The sequence below is a fragment of the Bombina bombina genome, chromosome 5 (assembly GCF_027579735.1).
Source record: "Bombina bombina isolate aBomBom1 chromosome 5, aBomBom1.pri, whole genome shotgun sequence".
Taxonomy (NCBI): Eukaryota; Metazoa; Chordata; class Amphibia; order Anura; family Bombinatoridae; genus Bombina; species Bombina bombina.
Window position 1 is genome coordinate 637249128 of NC_069503.1, and position 26795 is coordinate 637275922.

The following is a 26795-nucleotide window of genomic DNA, read 5'->3' on the forward strand; positions in this document are numbered from 1 at the left end:
TAAAAATAATGTATTAGGTGTTATTTATGACAATTTTGAGAGGGGCCTGGAACCTAGCTCCCTCACTTCCCATTCACTTACATTATAAACTGGGTTTCAATTTACAACGGTTTTGATTTACAACCATTCCTTCTGGAGCCTAACCCCGGCGTAAACTGAGGGCTACCTGTATTTCATTTGGGTTTGTAAGAGTGAGTGCACCAAAATCCTCTTCTTTTTTTCCCTCTATAATTAAAGGGACATTAAACACAAATTGAAAGCTGCATAACAATGTGCCTTCATATCTGAGAAGAATTTTGCAATGAAAAGTACAGCTTTATTTGGTCAAATGAGCATATTATTGTATTGGGGTTTTTTTCCACTAATTTCTCCGTCCCTCAGAACAAAATAACCTTTGCTTACCAATCACAAACTTATACACAGATATATCATGAACTCTGTTTGCACATGTGCAGTTAAGGAAAGAGAACGGGGTAGCCTGCCCTCTTCTCTTCCCTTAAAGAGACATGAAACCCCAAATTTTTGTTTCATGATTCAGATAGACCATGCAGTTTTAAACAACTTTCCGATTTGCTTCTACTATCTAATTTTATTTGTTCTCTTGGTATCCTTTTTTGAAAAGAATACCTAGGTAAAGGCTCAGGAACTAGGAGCTAGCTGCTGATTGGTGGCTGCTCATATATGTTGTCATTGACTTAAAGATGTGTGTAGCTAGCTCTCAGTAGTGAACTGCTGCTCCTTCAATAATGGATATCAGGTTGTTTAAAATTGTATGCTGTATCTGAATCATAAAAGAAAATGTTTAGGTTTCATGTCCCTTTAAGGTTGTTTACACTGATTCAGCTTAGTTAGGGCTAGATTACGAGTGGAACACTATTGTTTGCGAATAAGCGTTATCAGGTTTTTGCGGCAGTTTGCACACAAGCTAAATTCTGCTCGTATTGTAATATTCGAATTATGCAATATTCAAAATAGAAACATTCAAATTGATATATTTGTATCTATTATGTATAAATTTACTAGATTCCCTACCACATGAACTATTGAACTTCTGAATAGTATTTGTTAAATCGAATGTTACATTCAAAATTTTGAATGTGGATATTCGATTTCATTATGAACATTCGAAAATCAAAGTAACTTTTGATTACCAAATGTTAATGGATTTTCAGTCTTATCAACATTCAATTGTCCAAAACGAATGTCCACAGGACTATTTTTTCTACCAAAAGAATGACACTATCAGCACATTCGCCCATCCCTGGTCTTGATCTAATTTTTCCTGAAGATCCCTTTAGCTATACAGAATATTACGTACTCAGTACCTATATATGTAAATGTGTGCTCTGGCCACTGCAGACGGACTATACAATAACAATGAATGGAGCTTTAATGAATCAATTCCATGAATGTTAATACACCTCTAAAATGTCTCATGTGGCCATTGTCTCACACATGTGCAACATAATAGAATGATTGCAAATTGTCATGGAATACTTGTAAATTTGATAAGTGTAAAATGGTCTTGAAAACCTGTTGAAAAGTATCTGTAAAAATGGTTTATAATCGCTAAGGACTTTTGGCTCCATGCTAAAAATAGGGCTTTTCTCCGGGAACTGAAAACACGATTGCGGCTGCATGAAATGGTTGAAAATTTACTATTGTGATTGTGTCAATTGTGCCCTTTTCAGACTTAAAAAAACCCCAAAGCACATCAGCCTATAGATTGTGATTGACCCCATAGTTATATGCAAGTGCAATAATAAAACATTTTAAGGCAATAGAGCATTTTCTTTTTTTGCACTTTTATCTCCCTAGCAGTAAAGGTCACACACTAGGCATGATCATCTCTTTCTTGCTCCAAATAAAGATATCGCCAATGAGTCAAATCAGCAGAATATATACGTATGCTCCAATTACCATGTCTGAAGAGGCACTTCAGTGTTGCAGGAGCAGAGCAAATAAGGATTCATATAAAAATGAAATTCTCTAACTAAATAGTTGTATTTTTACACTAGAATGTCTCTTTAAATACACATTTACTCCCTATACGAGCAGTTGTAGAACGTATGAAACTAAATATGGTCTAATATGGTTCAAATTCAAGTAGAATTATTAAATGTACTTAAGTTAATGGGAAACATCATAGAGTTTTTTCCTGTGACAGTGATTACCATCCAGGCTGTCTAGGCTCCAGAGCACTCGACTGAGGGAATCTCAGAGAGATAGGGGTTAAGACGATGCCTTGTTGCTCGTGTTATGTATCTCTGGCATATAAAACATAAATCAGGGGTGTCAGATGAACTTAAAAGCTGAAAACCACTTCTCTATGCAGCCAATATTTGCAGGTTTTTTCGCTTTCCATGTTTTATGTCTCATATAAAGTGATGATAAAGGGTGACTGGCATCTCAAAATACATTTCTTGGCAGATTAAAATGGTTAAGATTTAAACTGTCATCTGATTTCTATCTTCAGCACATACACGATTCAAGCACGCTGTAAAATGCATTCGAACTAAATGCTTATTTACAAATGCAGTTTTCCAACACTTATAAAGCAGTTAGGACTAGATTACAAGTGAAGCGCTAATTTAAGATGCGCCCGTAAAGGGGCAAATTTGCCCGTTTACGGGCACACATTAAATAACCAGCCATTACAAGTGGGTGGTTAATGTTACTGCAAGCTCGCGGTAGCACTTTGCGCTAGAATTCATTAACCAGAGGTCAGAGGTTTATGAAATATATGTCCCCCAATTTCACCCAAAATAAAGTGTGCTGTTTATTTTTGAAAATAAAAATTATGAACATTTTTTTTAAATAACTGTACAAAGCAGTTTTAAGGGGTTAAAGTGAGGGGATGTGGGGTGTTTAAAAAAAAAACGGCACTGAAAAGTGCCCTTACATAACGGTCTAGGGGTGCTGTGTTTTAAACTGTAAATATATATGTACGTATATGATTAAATACATATATATTTTAAATAGATTTTAAATAGGGTGCAAGACTAACCCCCTTCGCTGCTCTAGGTACTGTGCTGTATCTATCGGCAGCAGAAAGAGGCTCCCATTGGAGCATATGGAAGAGTGCTCTTGTGAGTGCAAATCTTCCATGCAATGTGAATGCGAGATAGCATTCGCATTGCACTTTACTTGTACTACCAGCGCACATTTGCATGCGCCGGTATTACTGAGTGGGGCATAAATATCGTGCTCAAAAATTTGCAATTTTGCGTTACAATCGTAATCTAGGCCTTAATGTTTTGGGGAACATATGCTAAGTTCTATTATCATCTGACTCACAAACAGATACAGTTTAACCAAAGAGCTGCATAAAAATTCACTGCCTGCTGTCTCTTGTTTATAGCAATAACAAAAAAAAGACAAATCTTATTTGATGTAGTAGACTAATTATTCCTGAAATGTAAGTAAGTTATATGCCTGCATAAGTGTTTTCAACAAAATTACTACAATTGTAAGGTTCATAGGTGTACATGAGGAGAGACACTAATTGATGCACTTATTAATACAAGGTTTGATTAATCACAGAAGGCAGGGAGCCACATCTAGAAATGTATTTACTCCTAACTTTTTGGATTATTCATGTTTTTCTACTTATACACACTCTTGTTTACCTCTGCTGGCTCCTCAGTAATCATACTGCCTCCTAAATTTGAACTAAAATTGTCTACTGGTTCCTTAATCTTACTGGCTACTACATTTTAACTTAAAGGGATACTTAACCCAATTTTTTTTCTTTCATGATTCAGATAGAGCGTGCAATTTTAAGCAATTTTCTAATTTTCTCCTATTGTCAATTTTTCTCCGTTCTCTTTGTATCTTTATTTGAAAAAGCAGGAATGTAAGCTCACGAGACGGCCCATCTTTGGTTCAGCACCTGGGTAGCACTTGCTGATTGGTGGCTACATGTAGGTTTCCAATCAGCAAGCGTTACCCAGGTGATGAACCAAAAATAGGCCAGCTCGTAAGCTTACATTCCTGCTTACTTACGAGCTGGCCCATTTTTGGTTTATCACCTGGGTAACGCTTGCTGATTGGAGACCTAAATGTAGCCACCAATCAGCAAGCGCTACCCAGGTGCTAAACCAACGATGGGCCGGCTCGTTAGAGTTACCAAGAGAACAAAGAAAAATTGACAATAAGAGTAAATTAGAAAGTTGCTTAAAATTGCATGCTCTATCTGAATAATGAAAAAAAAATATTGGGGTTTAGTATTCCTTTAAATAGTCAACCCCTGCTTTGATTACTCATATCTTATAGGTTTCATTTATATATATATATATATATATATTTTTTTTTTTATTTCAGGCAAAGGCAGCTCAAGCATCTCATCCGACGTGAGTTCAAGTACAGATCACACGCCGACGAAAGCCTTAAGGAATGTGGCTACTAGCGAAGGTACAACATCTGCTCCTCATAATTATCAGTGCTTGCCAGCCCTGGGAGTTGTGTCTGTCTAGCTTGGCAGAACAATAGTTTTAAATGCATAAAGATGAATAACTAAACCATTTTCTAAATAGTTTATTTTGACTCAGTTCTAATAATAGTGATGCAATGGTAGGAAAACTTTTTTTTATTTGTTCTGCGGTTATAAAATCTATAAAATGTATTCATGGTGTATTTATTTTCTGATATGAAATTTTTAAAGGGACACTAAACCCAAATTTTTTCTTTCATGATTCAGATAGAGCATGCAATTGTAAGCAACTTTACTCCTATTATCAAATTTTCTTCATTCTCTTGGTATCTTTATTTGAAAAGCAAGAATGTAAGTTTAGATGCCGGCCCATTTTTGCTGAACAACCTGGGTTGTTCTTGCTGATTGGTGGATACATTTACCCACTAATAAACAAGTGCTGTCCAGGGTCTAAACCAGAAATAGGCTGGCTCCTTAGCTTAGATGCCTTCTTTTTCAAATAAAGATAGCAAGAGAATGAAGAAAAATTGATAATAGGAGTCAATTAGAGCATGCAATTTTTAGGAACTTTCTATCTGAATCGAGAAAGAAAAAAAACTGGGTTCAGTATCCCTTTAAGCTCAAAGTCAAAATGCCCTAGTGTGTACGTTTCTATTTTTTGTGTTAAAATAAGACAATTGTTCACTATGGTTTTTGTCATATGTTGACTAATAATTTACTTGCTTAGTTCATTAGTATAAACTAGGAATTTAATAGATTTTGTTCCTACTGGAGAATTTTAGAGTTTCTTGTATAGTGTAATGAATGTCACTAGAAAGTTATTTTGTTACTATTGTTGGCTTTGCAAATTTGTCCCTGAGATATACCGGAGTAGTAACAATGCTATATATTATAATAAATACAAATACTCTGACTTTTAAAAATAATAATTATATCTGTATTAAAAAAAAATGATTTGATTATACAGTCGTATTTTCATTAAAACTACATCATATTCTTTCTGCACTTTAAACTGTGTGTATGTATAATAAAAATAATGCTGATTCTGATTCATCGGCATGTAATATATTTTTTATGATGTAAAGAATACTTGGAATTATACAATACACACACACTTCACAATAAAGAGGTGTTCACTACCCAGCATTCTCAGCTGTTAGTTTATACTCTCAGTAGATTTCCAAGTACTTCTCCCTTTCTCAGTGAGAGTATAAAGTGTTTTATTTGTACTATTTCTATAATTTATGGACAACTTTAGGGATAACGCCTCCATTATTTAAATAGATAAGTACCTTAAACGATATTTATTAGTGCACATCTAAAATCAACTGTACATATTTACTGAGGTAGAACCCATAATTACATTCCATTTGCTTTGTTGCCAAATTTGTCTTCATCATTAGTGTTTTATTTTAGTGCAGGCCTCAAACATATTCAACATGGCTCTATAATGGTCACTACTGAAGAATAATGTTGTATATTGTCAGTTTGGAAATTATCTCTGTTTTTTCCCCTCAAAACTAAGGCAGTGGCAGACTAAATGAAGACTGGGGTACACTGAAAATAGTCTGCTGAGTGCTTCATCAGTAATCTGTAAGGAGTATATAAATATGCTTATATAGCGCTGAGACTAATGTATATGAAAAAGAATTAAAGGGACACTGAACCCAAATTTTTTTCTTTCGTGATTCAGATAGAGCATGACATTTTAAGCAACTTTCTAATTTACTCCTATTATCAAATTTTCATAATTCTCTTGGTATCTTTATTTGAAATGCAAGAATGTAAGCTTAAATGCCGACCCATTTTTGGTGAACAACCTAGGTTGTCCTTGCTGATTGGTGGATACATTCATCCACCAATCAAAAACTGCTGTCCAGAGTTCTGAACCAAGAAAAAAGCTTAGATGCCTTTTTTTTTCTTCAAATAAAGATATCAAGTGAATGAAGAAACATTGATAATAGGAGTAAATTAGAAAGTTGCTTAAAATTGCATGCTCTATCTGAATCACAAAAGAAAAAATTTGGGTTCAGTGTCCCTTTAATATAAGGGTAAGGCATAGACCTTTATACTCATACTCTGCAGTACGTTTTTACCTTTACCAGAGTGCTTTATGATATCTGTTTAATCTGCGTTTCTCTCATTGTTAAGATGACGTTGCTCAGTATCTGTGAGGGGAAATTACTGTGAGAGGGAATGGGAATTGGCTTCCAGAGAAAACTACTCTGGTCTACATAAAAATGTAAATATGAAAAGTTCTACTTTTTGCATTAAGCTCTGTTATGGTGAGCTACCATTAGGGTTGACACCCGTCCCTTAAAATACAGAACTTACAAGTTACACATGCTGCAGGGTGTGCAGGGAGGAATATGAATAGTGCTGTCCAGAAACACAATACATGGTCCTCCCTGCACACCCTGCAGCATGTGTAACTCATAAGTGTCCAGGAAAACATGGCTGAGGTGGCAACCCTAACTACTATGTAATATTAACCCCTTGCCTATGCGAGAGGGCTGCAACGCGTTTAATATTATTCTCTGGAAGCTAAGAGGTTAAGCACAGTTGTACATGCTTGCAGTTAGGAAAGTGAGTAGTTACATGTGTATATTCTCAGCGGAGACTTGAAATCACAGGCTGAAATGTCTGGTGGATCGAATTCAGGCGATTATAATTGTAGTCTCCGTTCTGAAATGTAAACTTGCCACAGGGCATAAGATTTCACGTTGCCAGAGGCCAGAACTACCTAAGCCATTGACTTAGTGGTCATTTTCTCACTTCCTCTCCTCCTCTCTGGGAATTCCTGCATCATATCACATACTACATTAGTTGCTAAGCTCAGAAGCATTTCCTTGCTGGTGTTGCCAACAAATTATTCAGCGATTATTTACAGCTGATGAAGAAATCTCTGCAGTCTTAAAAAACAAGGACCAAAGGCATTATTTACCAAGTAAATTGCTTATTTTGGGGCCTATATTAAGGAAAACACCCTTTGATTAACCAGTTATTGCAAAGGTTAAGTGCGCACGTCCTAACGTTTCTGACCTTCCTTCTCATAAGTTCAACCCATTGTGAGAATGAACACTAATTTTTTCCATTTGTTCTTTTCTGTGTTTACTGAATATGGTGCAGCCCTGTTTGATAAAAGAAAAAATCTGACCTGTGGGTCTCAGCAGAGACTCATCAGCTTGTCATTTTATCCTAAAATCTGGATTTCTTTAAAGGGCTGTTTTTAGATTCAGTTCCCTTCTCACTCAGTTTAAGAGGAATTAAATGAATTTTTAGGACATCACGTCACTTTTTTCTTTTGTTTTGTTGGGGTTTTTTTTATAAACATTTTTTTAGAAAATGGACTAAGTTCATATTATGTTCATTGGCTGATTCATATTGGCCAGAGCCACCTCTGTTTAAATTAATTCAAGAATGTTATTTATTTAAGGTTTTTTTATCATTCTGTTCCCTCCTCCCTTAAACTTTATTGCTGAAGATATGAAAACATTTAATGGTGATCCCTGACATACAATGTTGGCACATTTAGTAAAGAGGATATTTAAGTATTTTATAGATGGATAATTTATACTGACTTTAAAGACCCACATACAAAATACAGGTTGTAAAAACATTTAAAGCAGCAAAACTCTGCTGTATGTGCCTTATCTCCCTTATTGAGACCAATAAGGAGTCAGGACTAGATGATGATCCAGTTTTCTCTGTAGTCATTAAAGTTCTCATCCACTGTTTTAAAGGGACAGATAAAATAAAAAAATGTTTTATCATGCATACAGAAGAGCACTATTTGAAGGGACATGAAACCCAAAACATTTCCTTCATAATTCGGTTAGAGCACACAATTTTAAGCAACTTTCCAATATACTGCTACTAGCTAATTTGCTCAGTTCTCATTTAATCCTTTTTTCAAAAGTATACCTAGGTAGGCTCAGTAGGTGGAAGCTGGCTGCTGATTGGTGGCTGCACATATATGCCTCTTGTCATTGGCTTACCAATGTATTCAGCTAGCTCTCAGTAGTGCATTGATGTTCCTTCAATAAAGGAAACAAACTGAATGAAGCAAAATTGGTAATATAAGTAAATTGGAAAGTTGTCTGAAAATATATACTCTATCTGAATCATGAAAGAAGCATTTTGGATTTTATGTCCCTTCAAATATGTTATTTATTTATTTATTTTTTGCATGGAAAAATGGTTATGTTAAAACTGTTCATTTGAAGCTAACAGGTAATACAGCTTGGCTTTAAAGGGTCATGAAACCCATAATTTTTCTTTATGATTTAGAAAGAGTATACAATTTTAAACAACTTTCTAATTTACTTTTATTACCTAATATGCTTCATTCAATCGATATCTTTTTGCTGAAAAGCATATCTAGATAGACTCAGTAGCTGCTGATTGGTGGCTGCACATAGATGCCTCATGTGATTGGCTCACCCATGTGCATTGCTATTTCTTCAACAAAGGGTATCTGAAGAATGAAGCAAATTAGATAAAAGTAAATTGGAAAGTTGTTTAAAATTGAATCCTCTATCTGAATAATGAAAGAAAATTTTGGGGTTTAATGTCCCTTTAAGTAAGGTTGCTCACTGACTGATAAACTGTTAAAAAAAACAACATATTTTATATATTATAATCTCAATCTTTTTCATATGCCTCCAGTTTTACAAAACCTATAAATATTTATTCAAATTTAACTTTGCAAATGTGTGTCTCTGTTTTCTTTAATGACCAGCTAATAAAAAATGCACCTACGATAGATGTTTAATAGAAAACAATTTTAAGATAAAATATTGATGAGCTTTTCAACTGGAAAATAATCTATCACTATATATTACCAGACCTCAGTTTCAGTAGACAGTAGCCCACAAGCGTTTGTGGGCAGTGCTGTGGTAGGATGGGTGGGGTTGAAACTGGGTCATGGGAATGGCTGAGGAATGTCATTATCAGGACAAAGAGCATTTGTCCTGGTCAAGAATATTTACAGTATACTGACTATTACGTGTAGAGATCCATCTAGTTTGCTAAATAGTCATTTGGAAACAAATAGAGCTAGATTACACGTGGTGCTATTTTATTTTTTTTGCTCGCAAGAAGTAATCTTTCAACGCGAGCAGTTTAGCGTAAAAAAGTATATACACATATTTAGACACCCATATATATAAATATGTATATATATATATATATATATATATATATACATATATATATACAAGTAGCCCTCAGTTTACGCCGGGGTTAGGTTCCAGGAGGAATGGTTGTAAATCAAAACCGTTGTAAATTGAAACCCAGTTTATAATGTAAGTCAATGGGAAGTGAGAGAGTTAGGTTCCAGGCCCCTCTCAAAATTGGCATAACACCTAATATATTATTTTTAAAGCTTTGAAATGAAGACTTTAATTGCTAAATAGCATTATAAACCGAATAAAATAATCACACAACACAGAATATATCATTAAACTAAGTTAAATGAACAAAAACATTTGCTAAACAGCATTATAAACCTAATAAAATAATCACACAACACAGACTTTACTTGCATTTTTCTGCAAACAGTTCTTTCTATGCATTCCAATCTGGACTGATTTATAGACAGGAAAATCTTGTTCCTTTGCAAGCTGCTCAATAGCTCAGGTCTGGTTAAACTGATTAATTTCAGCTTGCTTGGCTTGCACATCTTTGCTGTAACACAAGCGGACAGCTCCACCTACTGGCTATTTTAATCAATGCACTGCTTCTCAATACTTTTCAATAGCAGTCACATGACTGGAAGAAAAAGGTTGTTATTCTGAAACGGTGTAAATTGAACCGTTGTAAACCGAGGACCACCTGTATATGAATATATATCCTATATATATATATATATATATATATATATATATATATATATATATATATATATATATATACATTATAGCCCTTTCCAGTCATATACCTTGTAACATAGCTTTTAACCCTTAAAAAAATGTTTATAATATTTATATTCAATATTTTAATCAGAAAGTGTATACAGGTGGCCCTCGGTTCAATTTACACCGTTTCAGAATAACAACCTTTTTTTCCAGTCATGTGTCTGCTATTGAAAAGCATTGAGAAGCAGTGCATTGATGAAAATAGCCAGTAGGTGGGGATGTCCGCTCGTGTTGCAGCAAAGCCAAGCAAGCTGAAATTAATCAGTTTAACCAGACCTGAGCTATAGAGCAGATTTCAAAGGAACTAGATCTTCCTGTATATAAATCAGTCCAGATTGGAATGCATAGAAAGAACTGTTTGCAGAAAATGCAAGTGAAGTCTGTGTTGTGTGATTATTTTATTAGGTTTATAATGCTGTTTAGCAAATGTTTTTGTTCATTTAACTTAGTTTAATTATATATTCTGTGTTGTGTGATTATTTAATTAGGTTTATAAATCTGTTTAGCATTTAAAGTCTTCATTTCAAAGCTTTAAAAATAATGTATTAGGTGTTACTTATGACAATTTTGAGAGGGGCCTAGAACCTAACTCCCTCACTTCCCATTGACTTACATTATAAACTGGGTTTCAATTTACAATGGTTTCGATTTACAACCATTCCTTCTGGAACCTAACCCCGGCGTAAACTGAGGGCTACCTGTATATGAGTGTAATAGTTTATTTTAATGTATTTATCTTGTGTTTGGTGAACATTGTTTATTAACCATTATACTTTAGTTCTTCAGGCATGCTAATCCACTGAGTACAAATTTTGTTTGCACTTGAACGCACCAGTTAACTTGGAATATGCGCATAACCTACCATGGCTGCTATATTGCTTATCGCGACTTGCGCTAAAGTTAGCCACTTGTAATCTAGCCCATATGCAATTGAAGAGGTTGATTAAGGTAAAATACATTACTGCTTTATATCTATAAGCATAATACTTTTAAAAAACTATTTATATTCATTGTCTTTATCAGTTTGCGTACAAATGTGCTTTAAATTGATAAATTAGAGGCATTTGAAATGCACAGTAATGCAAATATTTGGGTTAATTCCCAAATTCTTTCCGGGGGGGTTTTCTGATATTGGAAAAATGGGAATGGCCATTTTTTTGTGTTATCACAATCTTTCCGAGTCGAACACAGTTGAGGTTGATAACTACCACAAATTTCAGTCTCCATTTTCTCAGCACACTGAACTACCAATAATGGATGCCGATCACTGAAATCTGAAATGTTTTGATGGAGTTAATGGAGCCGGTATATGGGTTTTGGCTAGAGAAGTGTTTATGACAAGTGTTAAACTATTTTGATACCCTTTTTTATATTTGGGCATTTTTACGTAATTATGTTTTGAAAACTTTAATATTTTAAAAGTACTTTTTGTTATTTCATTAAAAAAACTTTTCCTGTAAAATCAAGAACACTACTGGAAATCAGTTTCCATAAAAAGTAAGTGGCCATAACCTATCTCATTTTCTATAACATGATTTTAAAGTTCTTATACTATAAATCATGAAACCACTAAGTGACAAGTTTTTTTAAAGTATCGCCAAACATAGATAATAGCCAAAGGCCTAAGAAGTCTGCCCAAATTTCCTGTGTCAGCTTAATCAGCCTATAAATAGCCTTATGTTTATGTGATTCTTGTCCCCTACAGACATTGTTTGTCATTACCACCTCTAAAGAAAGTTCATTCCATGAATTAAACACCCTTTCTGTAAATAAGTTACTCCTGAACTTATTACCCTTTAATTTTAAATCATGACCCCTTGTTCTGGTGCTGCTCTTTTTGTGATAAATACTCACAGCCTTGGTGTTCCAACCCTCACTGTACAGAACAATATTTGTTGTTGCCGGATATCTATTACGGTAAGTAGATGGCAACTGAAGTTTCTAGATGCTGTAAATTGCAGTTTTTCAGGCCACGATATTTGGGACTTATGTGAAAACCTGTGTAAAAGAAAACACAATTGCTGATAGAAATGTTGTTTTAGAAGATGAAATTACTGTAACTTATATTCACGAAAATGCGTGTATGAAATAAAAAGAAACATTTTTAGAGTGAGATTGTTAAATACAATTTTTGGATGCTATGACCGTGATTTCAGTTTTTTTGTACTAGAACAATAACATTAAAGGTTTCTCTTTCATTTTTACTGCTTGTCCCCTCCCCCTCACACTTAGCAGCAATTCATTACTGGGAACTAGCTGTTGATTGGTGGCTAAACATATATTTCTCTTGTCATTGGCTCACTAAATGTGTTCAGCTAGCTCACAGTAGTGCATTGTTGCTCCTTCTACAAAGGATACCAAGATAATGAAGAAAATTTGATGATATAAGTAAATCTGAAAGTTGTTAAAAATGTTGGGTCCCTTTAAGATCTATTTCTCAAATTGTAATGTTTAATTTATAACATTTCTGATGGGAAGAAGGGGCATGTTTTTTCTACAAACACAAATTCACAGTTCTGAGAACTACAAAACCAATAATATGTGATATCTTCTAGACAGAAAAAAATGCCCAAAATAAACTTACAGAAACCTTTGGGAGAGCATGACCTTGTGAATGGATTAATCAAATTAATTTATTAAAAATAATTAAACATAGCCCTAAATATATAGCCTTATGCTACAAAATTAAAAACGAATCCTTATTTCAGGATTGAAACCTTTGTTTTACAGTGTATCTTAAATAGAAAACTATCTTTAGATATATTTGTCCTCAAAAAGCATTTCCTTAAAAAATATCCTATTTAAATAAAAAGAAAATTTAATTTAAATAAAAAGAAAATGTAATTTAAATAAAAAGAAAATCTAATTTAAATAAAAAGAAAATCTAATTTAAATAAAATAAAAAAAAATTTAACTTTTTTTTTTTAAAGCATTGATTTTATCTACCCTGGTCCTGAAAAATTTAGGTTTAATGTACCTTATTCTGATAAATACATCTCAAATGCTATCTGTGACCATGAGCACGGTTATAGAATTATTCCTAATTGTCTTGGAATTCTGTTAAACATTTAGAAAGGGCAGTTTTGCTCATTATAAACACCCTTTGTGTGCTGAATTGCTTGTGTCCATTTTGCTGCCGAAATAAAGCACAAAATCTGTAGTTGAGGGGATTATGATCACTGAAGCCATTGCTGTCCATGCATCATATGAGTGAGTTTCCTTCTATCTCTCAGATCCAATAAGAACTTTTCCCAATAAGAAGATTTGTGTTATTGCGGGGATTGTAATCCTACTGAGAGTTTATAAACAGCTGATAAAAAGAATTGACAAGATTAGAATCAGCCTCATTATTAAAAGCATTTTTGCAATAAACATGTTTTTTTTTTTATAAAAAGTTGAAAGTTGTCACAGCATGCACACTTGTTGTCTGCACATTCGTCCAGTACTGATGTCATATGCGTGTTCATGTGTTGTATTTATAGTGTGTCACTTTCACTTTAAAAGTGTTCATTCTCGCAGTGACAGCTTTTAACCAGAAGCATTTGGAGGTATAGCTGAAATCCTACAAAATGTAGCTGAATATTCTTCTTCTTATATATCCCATGTAAGATCTGTTTGTTCCACCCAGAACGTCAGCTATATCAGTCCTTAAACCTCATCATGTCTGGAAAGTAAACAGAATTACAATGACTAGAAAGCCAAGCATTTGTTTGTGAAGCAGACCATCAGTTTTAAAATAGAAGATTACATCCTACCATTTTAACTTTTGTTTATGTATATTTTTGTGTAATAAAAGACACTGAAATTCTTTTGCTATATTCAGTGAATATGTAATGCTGATCTGATCTCCTTGAGAAACACTGAGACATTTACATTTACACACACTGATTAATGAGTATGCAATGGCGTTTAATGATTGTTGTTGTTGTAATAGGACTTTATACTAAACATTAAACATATTTGTTATACATACTAAAGAGCACAATTAAACATTAAAATGTATTTCCATGAGAGAGAATAAGTTAGGGATGTTTAAATTTAAAGTGACGTAAAAGCACAAAAAAAAATCTAATTTGTTAATGAACTATTGCTTGCATATAACTATGTATTTATTACATGCAAAGCTGTTAAACACATAGTTAAAGTGAATAGCAATACACAATTTGTAGCTAGCTGACCATATCTGGTGAGCCAATGACAAGAGGCATATGTTCATAGCCACCAATCACCAGCTAGTTTCAAGTAGTGCATTGTAGCTTCTGAGCCTACCCAGTCATGCTTTTCAACAAAAGATACTAAAAACATTATGTACATTTAATAATAAAAGTAAATACATGATATAACATCACCATGGGTACAGAGAAGATAGATGAACATGCGCACAGCTTATGGTACAAGGTCTGGTGAACTTTTCTCGGAAACATTTCTACAAACAAATTTTATTAAAAAAAATGTTCTAAGTGAATTTCAAATGCACACTTTCTGAGGCACCAGTTCCTCTTGAGCATGTGAGCACACAGTTCATATACATATGAGTTTGTGATTGGCTAACTGATGTCACATAATACAGATGACGAATGAATGAAAAATAAAAATTGTCAGAAAAATCTACTGCTTGTTTGAAATGAAAAGTAAGTAATATTGCATTGTCTTTTTATTAGACATTTGTTAACTATGCAGTGGTCCTTTAAGGATAGACCCCAGCTGTCACAAACTTAAAAATGAAGGCATCCAACACAACTTTTAAAATTAAATTTATATTAGTTAACTTTAAATTATCTAGTAGTTAAAAGGACAGTAAAAGCAAAAATAAGCTTTAGTGATTCCGGTAGAGCATGTAGTTTTAAACAACTTTCCAATTTACTTCCATTTTCAAATTTGTTTTGTTCTCTTGATATCCTTTTGTTAGAGTAAACCAGGTAGCCTGATAGCAATTATAGGAGTGTGCACGTGTCTATAGCAGTCTATGGCAGCAGTTTTTGCAACAATGTATAACTTTGCTATAAACATTGTTGCAAACAATGCTGCCAGAAGTCTAAAGACACGTGCACACTCCTGAGCTCACCTAGGATCACTCTGTAACAAAGGATAACAAGAGAACAAAGCAACATTTATAATTGAAGTAAGTTGGAAAGTTGCTTAAAATTGTGTGCTTTATCAAATCAATGTAAGTTTAATTTTGACTTTACTGTCCCTTTAAATATAAATACGTTTTTTTAAATTGCCTAGATGCATATTCTTTAAGATTAAATCATACTTTAATATTTTATATAGATATCTTTTAAAAATATGACTGTATATTGCTCTGTATAAATTGGTATTATTCTGCTACAATAAACAGTGATCTGGCTGAACTAAGCGTTCCTTGGGTATGTTAGAAGTTTATTTGTGGGATTAAGCACAATGGACCATAATGTTCCATAATAGAAATCAAATAAATAAAATACAGAACTAAAATGTAGGTCATTTCATATTTTTTGTTGCATCTAGGCAGCCCTAGGTTTGGGGCGAGCAGGCAGCATCCACTGCCCCTATTGATCATTACACAAACAAATGTTTGTACAGCCATGCCCGCTACTCTTGTGTAACCAATGGCATAAGAGCACTGCTTGTCAATCAACTCTACAAACGCACCTTATTAACTAGCAGCTTGCAGGCTAGTTTACAAGCTGCTTCTGCAGCTTGGTAAATTTCTAGTTCTGTCTCAGTTAATCCTTTTTTTTTTTGCTTTACATTCATTTTTTTTTATTTCCTTTATCTAGTTTAAAAATTAAACTGATAAAATTTCCCAATGTGCTTCTTTTTAACATATATTTAACTGGTTACATCAGTGCCACAAGTCATAAAATGTGTAATAATGCACATTTCTTAAATTAAAGGGATAGGAAACAAAAAAAAAAATATTTTGTGATTCAGACAGCATGCAATTTAAAAAAAAATAATCCAATTTAATTAAAATATCTAATTTGCTTTATTCTCATGATATTTGTTGAGGAGATACCTAGGTAGGTGTCTGGAGCACTACATGGCAGGAAATAGTGCTGTAATCTAGTGCTGTTGCAAATGGATAACATTCTTGCAAAGCTACTGCCATATAGTTCTCAAGAAAGCTTACATCCTTGATTTTCAACCAAAGATACCAAGAGAACAAGGAAAAATTCATAATAGAAGTAAATTAGGAATTTGTTTAAAATGGAATGCTCTATCTGAATCATGAAAGAACATTTTTGGGTTTCATATTCCTTTAATGAGTGAGATTTTGTATGTGTGTATACTGCAGTCTTAAAGTAACTTAAAATGCTCAGATTTTCTATATTAGGCTATTTCTCCACTTGTAGTTGACATTATCCATATAGGTTAAATTAATTCTAGATGATGGTTGTTATTAAATTGTAGCTGATTGCTTTGCTTAATAATACATATAACAAATTCCCTTACTTGCCACAAGATGTCAAGGATTTACTTGTGCACTATTCCTATAATTGCATAAAACTCCTTTCTGGCCTCATATCTTGTATATTACTTTGTCATTAATTAAAACCACTCTCAGATTTTACATTTTTTGACTTGTTCAAGTGTTTTCAAGCCAGAGGGCTAATTACAGTACAATTAATCTCACTTTGCTTAATCAAGGGAGACAGATGGTTTTAAAGATGAACTTATATGTGCACTGTATTGCTAATCAGTAGTTTACTTCTTCTAATGCTCTTAGCAAAGTTGTTATTCTTGGGAACCCATTAGCCAAATTAGGGGGGATGCCTAGATGTCAAATAGTGATCTGATTATTGTGATATTGACATCAACATATTTTTTAACATGAAAAAAAGAAAAGTTCATCTCATGATTTCCAATATTTGATTTTTTTTAAAACACAAAAATATATTCTTGTTTTTTGCTACTCCTAGTTGCTTTCTGTTGTGCTGCCATTTATATATTTCTCCCACTTTTGCCTTACAATTTGTCTCTACCAGCTTGCTTTATTCCTTTTACTAGTTTGCTTTATATTTCTCTGTCGGCTTGCTTTATATCCCTCTCTACCCTCTTGCTTTATTCCTCTCTACCAACTTGATTTATTCCTCTCAACCTGCTTTCTTTATTCCTCTCTACCAGCTTGTTTTATTCCTCTTTCCAGCTTTCTTTATATTCCTCTCTACCCTCTTACTTTATTCCTCTCTACCTGCTTGCTTTATTCCTCTCGACCTCCTTGCTTTATTCCTCTCTACCTGCTTGCTTTATTCCTCTCTACCAGCTTGTTTTATTCCTCTCTACCAGCTTGTTTTATTCCTCTCTACCAGCTTGTTGTATTCCTCTCTGCCAGCTTGTTTTATTCATCTCTACCAGCTTGTTTTATTCCTCTCTACCAGCTTGCTTTATTCCTCTCTACTAGCTTGCTTTATTCCTCACTACCCTCTTGCTTTACTCCTCTCTACCAGCTTGCTTTATTCCTCTCTACCAGCTTGCTTTATTCCTCTCTACCAGCTTGCTTTATTCCTCTCTACCAGCTTGCGTTATTCCTCTCTACCAGCTTGCTTTATTCCTCTCTACCCTCTTGCTTTATTCCTCTCTACCAGCTTGCTTTATTCCTCTCTACCAGCTTGCTTTATTCCTCTCTACCAGCTTGCTATATTCCTCTCTACCCTCTTGCTTTATTCCTCTCTACCATCTTGTTTTATTCCTTTCTGTCTGCTTGCTTTATTCCTCTCTACCCTCTTGCTTTATTCCTCTCTACCAGCTTGCTTTATTCCTCTCTACCAGCTTGCTTTATTCCTCTCTACCCACTTGCTTTATTCCTCTCTACCAGCTTGTTTTATTCCTCTCTACCTGCTTGCTTTATTCCTCTCTACCCTCTTGCTTTATTCCTCTCTACCAGCTTGCTTTATTCCTCTCTACCAGCTTGCTTTATTTCTCTTTACCAGCTTGCTTTATTCCTCTCTACCAGCTTGCTTTATTCCTCTCTACCAGCTTGCTTTATTCCTCTTTACCAGCTTGCTTTATTCCTCTCTACCAGCTTGTTTTATTCCTCTCTACCAGCTTGCTTTATTCCTCTCTACCCTCTTGCTTTATTCCTCTATACCTGCTTGCTTTATTCCTCTCTACCAGCTTGTTTTATTCCTCTCTACCCTCTTGCTTTATTCCTCTCTATCAGCTTGCTTTATTCCTCTCTACCCTCTTGCTTTATTCCTCTCTACCTGCTTGCTTTATTCCTCTCTACCAGCTTGTTTTATTCCTCTCTGCCAGCTTGTTTTATTCCTCTCTACACTCTTGCTTTATTCCTCTCTACCAGCTTGCTTTATTCCTCTCTACCCTCTTGCTTTATTCCTCTCTACCCTCTTGCTTTATTCCTCTCTCCCGACTTGCTTTATTCCTCTCTAGCAGCTTGCTTTATTCCTCTCTACTTGCTTGCTTTATTCCTCTCTACCAGCTTGCTTTATTTCTCTCTACCAGATTGCTTTATTCCTCTCTACCCTCTTGCTTTATTCCTCTCTACCAGCTTGCTTTATTCCTCTTTGCCAGCTTGCTTTACTCAGCTTGCTTTATTCCTCTCTACGCTTTTGCTTTATTCCTCTCTACCCTCTTGCTTTATTCCTCTCTACCCTCTTGCTTTATTCCTCTCTACCAGCTTGCTTTATTCCTCTCTACCAGCTTGCTTTATTCCTCTTTACCAGCTTGCTATATTCCTCTCTACCAGCTTGCTTTATTCCTCTCTACCAGCTTGTTTTATTCCTCTCTAGCCACTTGTTTTATTCCTTTCTACCCGCTTGTTTTATTTCTCTCTACCAGCTTGCTTTATTCCTCTCTTCCAGCTTGCTTTATTCCTCTCTACCAGCTTGTTTTATTTCTCTCTCCCGGCTTACTTTATTTCTCTCTACCAGTTTCCTTTATTCCTCTCTACCCTCTTGCTTTATTTCTCTCTACCAGCTTGTTTTATTACTCTCTACATTCTAGCTTTATTCCTCTCTACCAGCTTGCTTTATTCCTCTCTACCAGCTTGTTTTATTCCTCTCTACCAGCTTGTTATATTTCTCTCTACCAGCTTGCTTTATTCCTCTCTACCCTCTTGCTTTGTTCCTCTCTACCAGCTTGCTTTATTCCTCTCTACCAGCTTGCTTTATTCCTATCAGCTTACTTTATTCCTCTCTTCCAGCTTGCTTTATTCTTATCAGCTTGCTTTATTCCTCTCTACCAGCTTGCTTTATTCCTCTCTACCAGCTTGCTTTATTCCTCTATACCAGCTTGTTTTATTTCTATCTCTCGGCTTGCTTTATTCCTCTCTACTAGCTTGTTTTATTCCTCTTTACTAGCTTGTTTTATTCCTCTCTCTTGGCTTGCTTTATTCCTCTCTACCAGCTTGTTTTATTCCTCTCTACCAGCTTGCTTTATTCCTCTCTACCAGTTTGCTTTATTGCTTTATTCCTCTCTACCAGCTTGCTTTATTTTTCTCTACCAGCTTGCTTTTTTCCTCTCTACCAGCTTGCTTTATTCCTCTCTACCAGCTTGCTTTATTCCTCTCTACCAGCTTGTTTTATTCCTCTCTACCCTCTTGCTTTATTCCTCTCTACCAGCTTGCTTTATTCCTATCAGCTTAGTTTATTCCTCTCTTCCAGCTTGCTTTATTCCTATCAGCTTGCGTTATTCCTCTCTACCAGCTTGATTTATTCCTCTCTACCAGCTTGCTTTATTCCTCTCTACTAGCTTGCTTTATTCCTCTCTACTAGCTTGCTTTATTCCTCTCTACTAGCTTGTTTTATGCCTCTCTCTTGGCTTGCTTTATTCCTCTCTACTAGCTTCCTTTATTCCTCTCTACTGGCTTGCTTTATTCCTCTCTACTAGCTTGTTTTATTCCTCTCTCTTGGCTTGCTTTATTCCTCTCTACCAGCTTGTTTTATTCCTCTCTACCAGCTTGCTTTATTCCTCTCTACCAGCTTGCTTTATTTTTCTCTACCAGCTTGCTTTTTTCCTCTCTACCAGCTTGCTTTATTCCTCTCTACCAGCTTGCTTTATTCCTCTCTACCAACTTGTTTTATTCCTCTCTACCAGCTTGCTTTATTCCTCTCTACCAGCTTGTTTTATTCCTCTCTACCAGCTTGTTTTATTTCTCTCTCCCGGCTTGCTTTATTTCTCTCTCCCGGCTTGCTTTATTTCTCTCTCCCGGCTTGCTTTATTTCTCTCTACCTAATTGCTTTATTCCTCTCTACCCTCTTGTTTTATTCCTTTCTACCCTCTTGCTTTATTCCACTCTATGAGTTTACTTAATTTCTCTCTACCCTCTTGCTTTATTCCACTCTATCAGTTTACTTTATTTCTCTCTACCCTCTTGCGTTATTCCTCTCTATCAGTTTACTTTATTTCTCTCTACCCTCTTGCTTTATTTCTCTCTACCAGCTTGCTTTATTCCTCTTTGCCAGCTTGCTTTATTCCTCTCTACCAGCTTGCTTTATTCATCTCTACCAGCTTGTTTTATTCCTCTCTACCCTCTTGCTTTATTCCACTCTACCAGCTTGCTTTATTCCTCTCTAGCAGCTTGCTTTATTCCTCTCTACCCTCTTGCTTTATTCCTCTCTACCTGCTTGCTTTATTCCTCTCTACAAGCTTGTTTTATTCCTCTCTACCAGCTTGTTTTATTCCTCTCTACCCTCTTGCTTTATTCCTCTCTACCAGCTTGCTTTATTCCTCTCTACCCTCTTGCTTTATTCCTCTCTACCCTCTTGCTTTATTCCTCTCTCCCGACTTGCTTTATTCCTCTCTACCAGCTTGCTTTACAGTATTCCTCTCTACCTGCTTGCTTTATTCCTCTCTACCAGCTTGCTTTATTCCTTTCTACCAGATTGCTTTATTCCTCTCTAAACTCTTGCTTTATTCCTCTCTACCAGCTTGCTTTATTCCTCTTTGCCAGCTTGCTTTACTCCTCTCTACCAGCTTGCTTTATTCCTCTCTACCCTCTTGCTTTATTCCTCTCAACCAGCTTGCTTTATTCCTCTCTACCCTCTTGCTTTATTCCTCTCTACCAGCTTGCTTTATTCCTCTTTACCAGCTTGCTTTATTCCTCTCTACCAGCTTGCTTTATTCCTCTCTACCAGCTTGCTTTATTCCTCTCTACCAGCTTGTTTTATTCCTCTCTAGCCGCTTGTTTTATTCCTTTCTACCCGCTTGTTTTATTCCTCTCTACCAGCTTGCTTTATTCCTCTCTACCACCTTGCTTTATTTCTCTCTCCCGGATTGCTTTATTTCTCTCTACCAGTTTGCTTTATTCCTCTCTACCCTCTTGCTTTATTCCTCTCTACCAGCTTGCTTTATTTATCTCTACCAGCTTGTTTTATGACTCTCTACACTCTAGCTTTATTCCTCTCTACCAGCTTGCTTTATTCCTCTCTACCAGCTTGTTTTATTTCTCTCTACCAGCTTGCTTTATTCCTCTCTACCCTCTTGCTTTATTCCTCTCTACCAGCTTGCTTTATTTCTCTCTACCAGCTTGCTTTATTCCTCTCTACCAGCTTGCTTTATTTTTCTCTACCAGCTTGCTTTATTCCTATCAGCTTACTTTATTCCTCTCTTCCAGCTTGCTTTATTCCTATCAGCTTGCTTTATTCCTCTCTACCAGCTTGCTTTATTCCTCTCTACCAGCTTGCTTTATTCCTCTCTACCAGCTTGCTTTATTCCTCTATACCAGCTTGTTTTATTTCTCTCTCTCGGCTTGCTTTATTCCTCTCTACTAGCTTGCTTTATTCCTCTCTACTAGCTTGCTTTATTCCTCTCTACTAGCTTGTTTTATTCCTCTCTCTTGGCTTGCTTTATTCCTCTCTACAAGCTTGTTTTATTCCTCTCTACCAGCTTGCTTTATTCCTCTATACCAGCTTGCTTTATTCCTCTCTACCAGCTTGCTTTATTTTTCTCTACCCTCTTGCTTTATTTCTCTCTACCAGCTTGCTTTATTCCTCTTTGCCAGCTTGCTTTATTCCTCTCTACCAGCTTGCTTTATTCATCTCTACCAGCTTGTTTTATTCCTCTCTACCCTCTTGCTTTATTCCACTCTACCAGCTTGCTTTATTCCTCTCTAGCAGCTTGCTTTATTCCTCTCTACCCTCTTGCTTTATTCCTCTCTACCTGCTTGCTTTATTCCTCTCTACAAGCTTGTTTTATTCCTCTCTACCAGCTTGTTTTATTCCTCTCTACCCTCTTGCTTTATTCCTCTCTACCAGCTTGCTTTATTCCTCTCTACCCTCTTGCTTTATTCCTCTCTACCCTCTTGCTTTATTCCTCTCTCCCGACTTGCTTTATTCCTCTCTACCAGCTTGCTTTACAGTATTCCTCTCTACCTGCTTGCTTTATTCCTCTCTACCAGCTTGCTTTATTCCTTTCTACCAGATTGCTTTATTCCTCTCTAAACTCTTGCTTTATTCCTCTCTACCAGCTTGCTTTATTCCTCTTTGCCAGCTTGCTTTACTCCTCTCTACCAGCTTGCTTTATTCCTCTCTACCCTCTTGCTTTATTCCTCTCAACCAGCTTGCTTTATTCCTCTCTACCCTCTTGCTTTATTCCTCTCTACCAGCTTGCTTTATTCCTCTTTACCAGCTTGCTTTATTCCTCTCTACCAGCTTGCTTTATTCCTCTCTACCAGCTTGCTTTATTCCTCTCTACCAGCTTGTTTTATTCCTCTCTAGCCGCTTGTTTTATTCCTTTCTACCCGCTTGTTTTATTCCTCTCTACCAGCATGCTTTATTCCTCTCTACCACCTTGCTTTATTTCTCTCTCCCGGATTGCTTTATTTCTCTCTACCAGTTTGCTTTATTCCTCTCTACCCTCTTGCTTTATTCCTCTCTACCAGCTTGCTTTATTTATCTCTACCAGCTTGTTTTATGACTCTCTACACTCTAGCTTTATTCCTCTCTACCAGCTTGCTTTATTCCTCTCTACCAGCTTGTTTTATTTCTCTCTACCAGCTTGCTTTATTCCTCTCTACCCTCTTGCTTTATTCCTCTCTACCAGCTTGCTTTATTTCTCTCTACCAGCTTGCTTTATTCCTCTCTACCAGCTTGCTTTATTTTTCTCTACCAGCTTGCTTTATTCCTATCAGCTTACTTTATTCCTCTCTTCCAGCTTGCTTTATTCCTATCAGCTTGCTTTATTCCTCTCTACCAGCTTGCTTTATTCCTCTCTACCAGCTTGCTTTATTCCTCTATACCAGCTTGTTTTATTTCTCTCTCTCGGCTTGCTTTATTCCTCTCTACTAGCTTGCTTTATTCCTCTCTACTAGCTTGCTTTATTCCTCTCTACTAGCTTGTTTTATTCCTCTCTCTTGGCTTGCTTTATTCCTCTCTACAAGCTTGTTTTATTCCTCTCTACCAGCTTGCTTTATTCCTCTATACCAGCTTGCTTTATTCCTCTCTACCAGCTTGCTTTATTTTTCTCTACCAGCTTGCTTTTTTCCTCTCTACCAGCTTGCTTTATTCCTCTCTACCAGCTTGCTTTATTCCTCTCTACCAGCTTGTTTTATTCCTCTCTACCACCTTGTTTTATTTCTCTCTACCAGATTGCTTTATTCCTCTCTACCAGCTTGTTTTATTCCTCTCTACCACCTTGTTTTATTTCTCTCTACCAGCTTGCTTTATTCCTCTCTACCAGCTTGCTTTATTTCTCTCTACGAGCTTGATTTATTCCTCTCTACCAGCTTGCTTTATTTTTCTCTACCAGCTTGCTTTATTCCTATCAAATTACTTTATTCCTCTCTTCCAGCTTGCTTTATTCCTATCAGCTTGCTTTATTCCTCTCTACCAGCTTGCTTTATTCCTCTCTACCAGCTTGCTTTATTCCTCTCTACCAGCTTGTTTTATTTCTCTCTCTCGGCTTGCTTTATTCCTCTCTACTAGCTTCCTTTATTCCTCTCTACTAGCTTGCTTTATTCCTCTCTACTAGCTTGTTTTATTCCTCTCTCTTGGCTTGCTTTATTCCTCTCTACCAGCTTGTTTTATTCCTCTCTACCAGCTTGCTTTATTCCTCTCTACCAGCTTGCTTTATTTTTCTCTACCAGCTTGCTTTTTTCCTCTCTACCAGCTTGCTTTATTCCTCTCTACCAGCTTGTTTTATTCCTCTCTACCAGCTTGTTTTATTCCTCTCTACCAGCTTGCTTTATTCCTCTCTACCAGCTTGTTTTATTCCTCTCTAGCAGCTTGTTTTATTTCTCTCTCCCGGCTTGCTTTTTTTCTCTCTCCCGGCTTGCTTTATTTCTTTCTCCCGGCTTACTTTATTTCTCTCTACCTAATTGCTTTATTCCTCTCTACCCTCTTGCTTTATTCCTTTCTACCCTCTTGCTTTATTCCACTCTATCAGTTTACTTTAGTTTTCTCTACCCTCTTGCTTTATTCCTCTCTATCAGTTTACTTTATTTCTCTCTACCCTCTTGTTTTATTTCTCTCTACCCTCTTGCTTTATTCCTCTCTACCCTCTTGCTTTATTCCTCTCTCCTGGCTTGCTTTATTCCTCTCTACCAGCTTGCTTTATTCTTCTCTACCTGCTTGCTTTATTCCTCTCTATCAGCTTGCTTTATTCCTCTCTACCAGCTTGCTTTATTCCTCTCTACCAGCTTGCTTTATATTTCTCTACCAGCTTGCTTTATTCCTCTCTACCAGCTTGCTTTATTCCTCTCTACCAGCTTGCTTTATTCCTCTCTACCAGCTTGTTTTATTCCTCTCTACCAGCTTGTTTTATTCCTCTCTACCAGCTTGTTTTATTTCTCTCTCCCGGCTTGCTTTATTTCTCTCTCCTGGCTTGCTTTATTTCTCTCTACCTAATTGCTTTATTCCTCTCTACCCTCTTGCTTTATTCCTTTCTACCCTCTTGCTTTATTCCACTCTATCAGTTTACTTTATTTCTCTCTACCCTCTTGCATTATTCCACTCTATCAGTTTACTTTAGTTCTCTCTACCCGCTTGCTTTATTCCTCTCTATCAGTTTATTTTATTTCTCTCTACCCACTTGCTTTATTCCTCTCTCCCGGCTTGCTTTTTTCCTCTCTACCAGCTTGCTTTATTCCTCTCTACCTACTTGCTTTATTCCTCTCTACCAGCTTGCTTTATTCCTTTCTACCAGATTGCTTTATTCCTCTCTAAACTCTTGCTTTATTCCTCTCTACCAGCTTGCTTTATTCTTCTTTGCCAGCTTGCTTTACTCCTCTCTACCAGCTTGCTTTATTCCTCTCTACCAGCTTGCTTTATTCCTCTCTACCAGCTTGCTTTATTCCTCTCTACTAGCTTGTTTTATTCCTCTCTACCAGCTTGTTTTATTTCTCTCTCCCGGCTTGCTTTATTTCTCTCTCCCGGCTTGCTTTATTTCTCTCTCCCGGCTTGCTTTATTTCTCTGTACCTAATTGCTTTATTCCTCTCTACCCTCTTGCTTTATTCCTTTCTACCCTCTTGCTTTATTCCACTCTATCAGTTTACTTTATTTCTCTCTACCCTCTTGCTTTATTCCACTCTATCAGTTTACTTTAGTTCTCTCTGTCTACCCTCTTGCTTTATTCCTCTCTATCAGTTTACTTTATTTCTCTCTACCCTCTTGTTTTATTTCTCTCTACCCTCTTGCTTTATTCCTCTCTACCCTCTTGCTTTATTCCTCTCTCCCGGCTTGCTTTATTCCTCTCTACCAGCTTGCTTTATTCCCCTCTACCTGCTTGCTTTATTCCTCTCTACCAGCTTGCTTTATTCCTCTCTACCAGCTTGCTTTATTCCTCTCTACCAGCTTGCTTTATTTTTCTCTACCAGCTTGCTTTTTTCCTCTCTACCAGCTTGCTTTATTCCTCTCTACCAGCTTGCTTTATTCTTCTCTACCAGCTTGTTTTATTCCTCTCTACCAGCTTGCTTTATTCCTCTCTACCAGCTAGTTTTATTCCTCTCTACCAGCTTGTTTTATTTCTCTCTCCCGGCTTGCTTTATTTCTCTCTCCCGGCTTGCTTTATTTCTCTCTACCTAATTGCTTTATTCCTCTCTACCCTTTTGCTTTATTCCTTTCTACCCTCTTGCTTTATTCTACTCTATCAGTTTACTTTATTTCTCTCTACCCTCTTGCTTTATTCCACTCTATCAGTTTACTTTAGTTCTCTCTACCCTCTTGCTTTATTCCTCTCTATCAGTTTATTTTATTTCTCTCTACCAGCTTGCTTTATTCCTCTCTACCCTCTTGCTTTATTTCTCTCTAACCTCTTGCTTTATTCCTCTCTCCCGGCTTGCTTTATTCCTCTCTACCAGCTTGCTTTATTCCTCTCTACCTGCTTGCTTTATTCCTCTCTACCAGCTTGCTTTATTCCTTTCTACCAGATTGCTTTATTCCTCTCTAAACTCTTGCTTTATTCCTCTCTACCAGCTTGCTTTATTCCTCTTTGCCAGCTTGCTTTATTCCTCTTTGCCAGCTTGCTTTACTCCTCTCTACCAGCTTGCTTTATTCCTCTATACCCT

The 26795-nt window shown here is 36.1% G+C and overlaps 1 protein-coding gene across 1 annotated transcript in view; it reads left to right on the forward strand.

Moving 5' to 3' along the window:
* Positions 1 to 26795, forward strand: part of FBXL7 (F-box and leucine rich repeat protein 7) — a 443070-nt gene that overhangs the window by 188113 nt on the left and 228162 nt on the right. The window contains exon 2 of the mRNA XM_053714602.1: positions 4324 to 4413. Coding sequence (XP_053570577.1) covers positions 4324 to 4413 — 90 coding nt within the window. The remainder of the gene's footprint in view (positions 1 to 4323; positions 4414 to 26795) is intronic.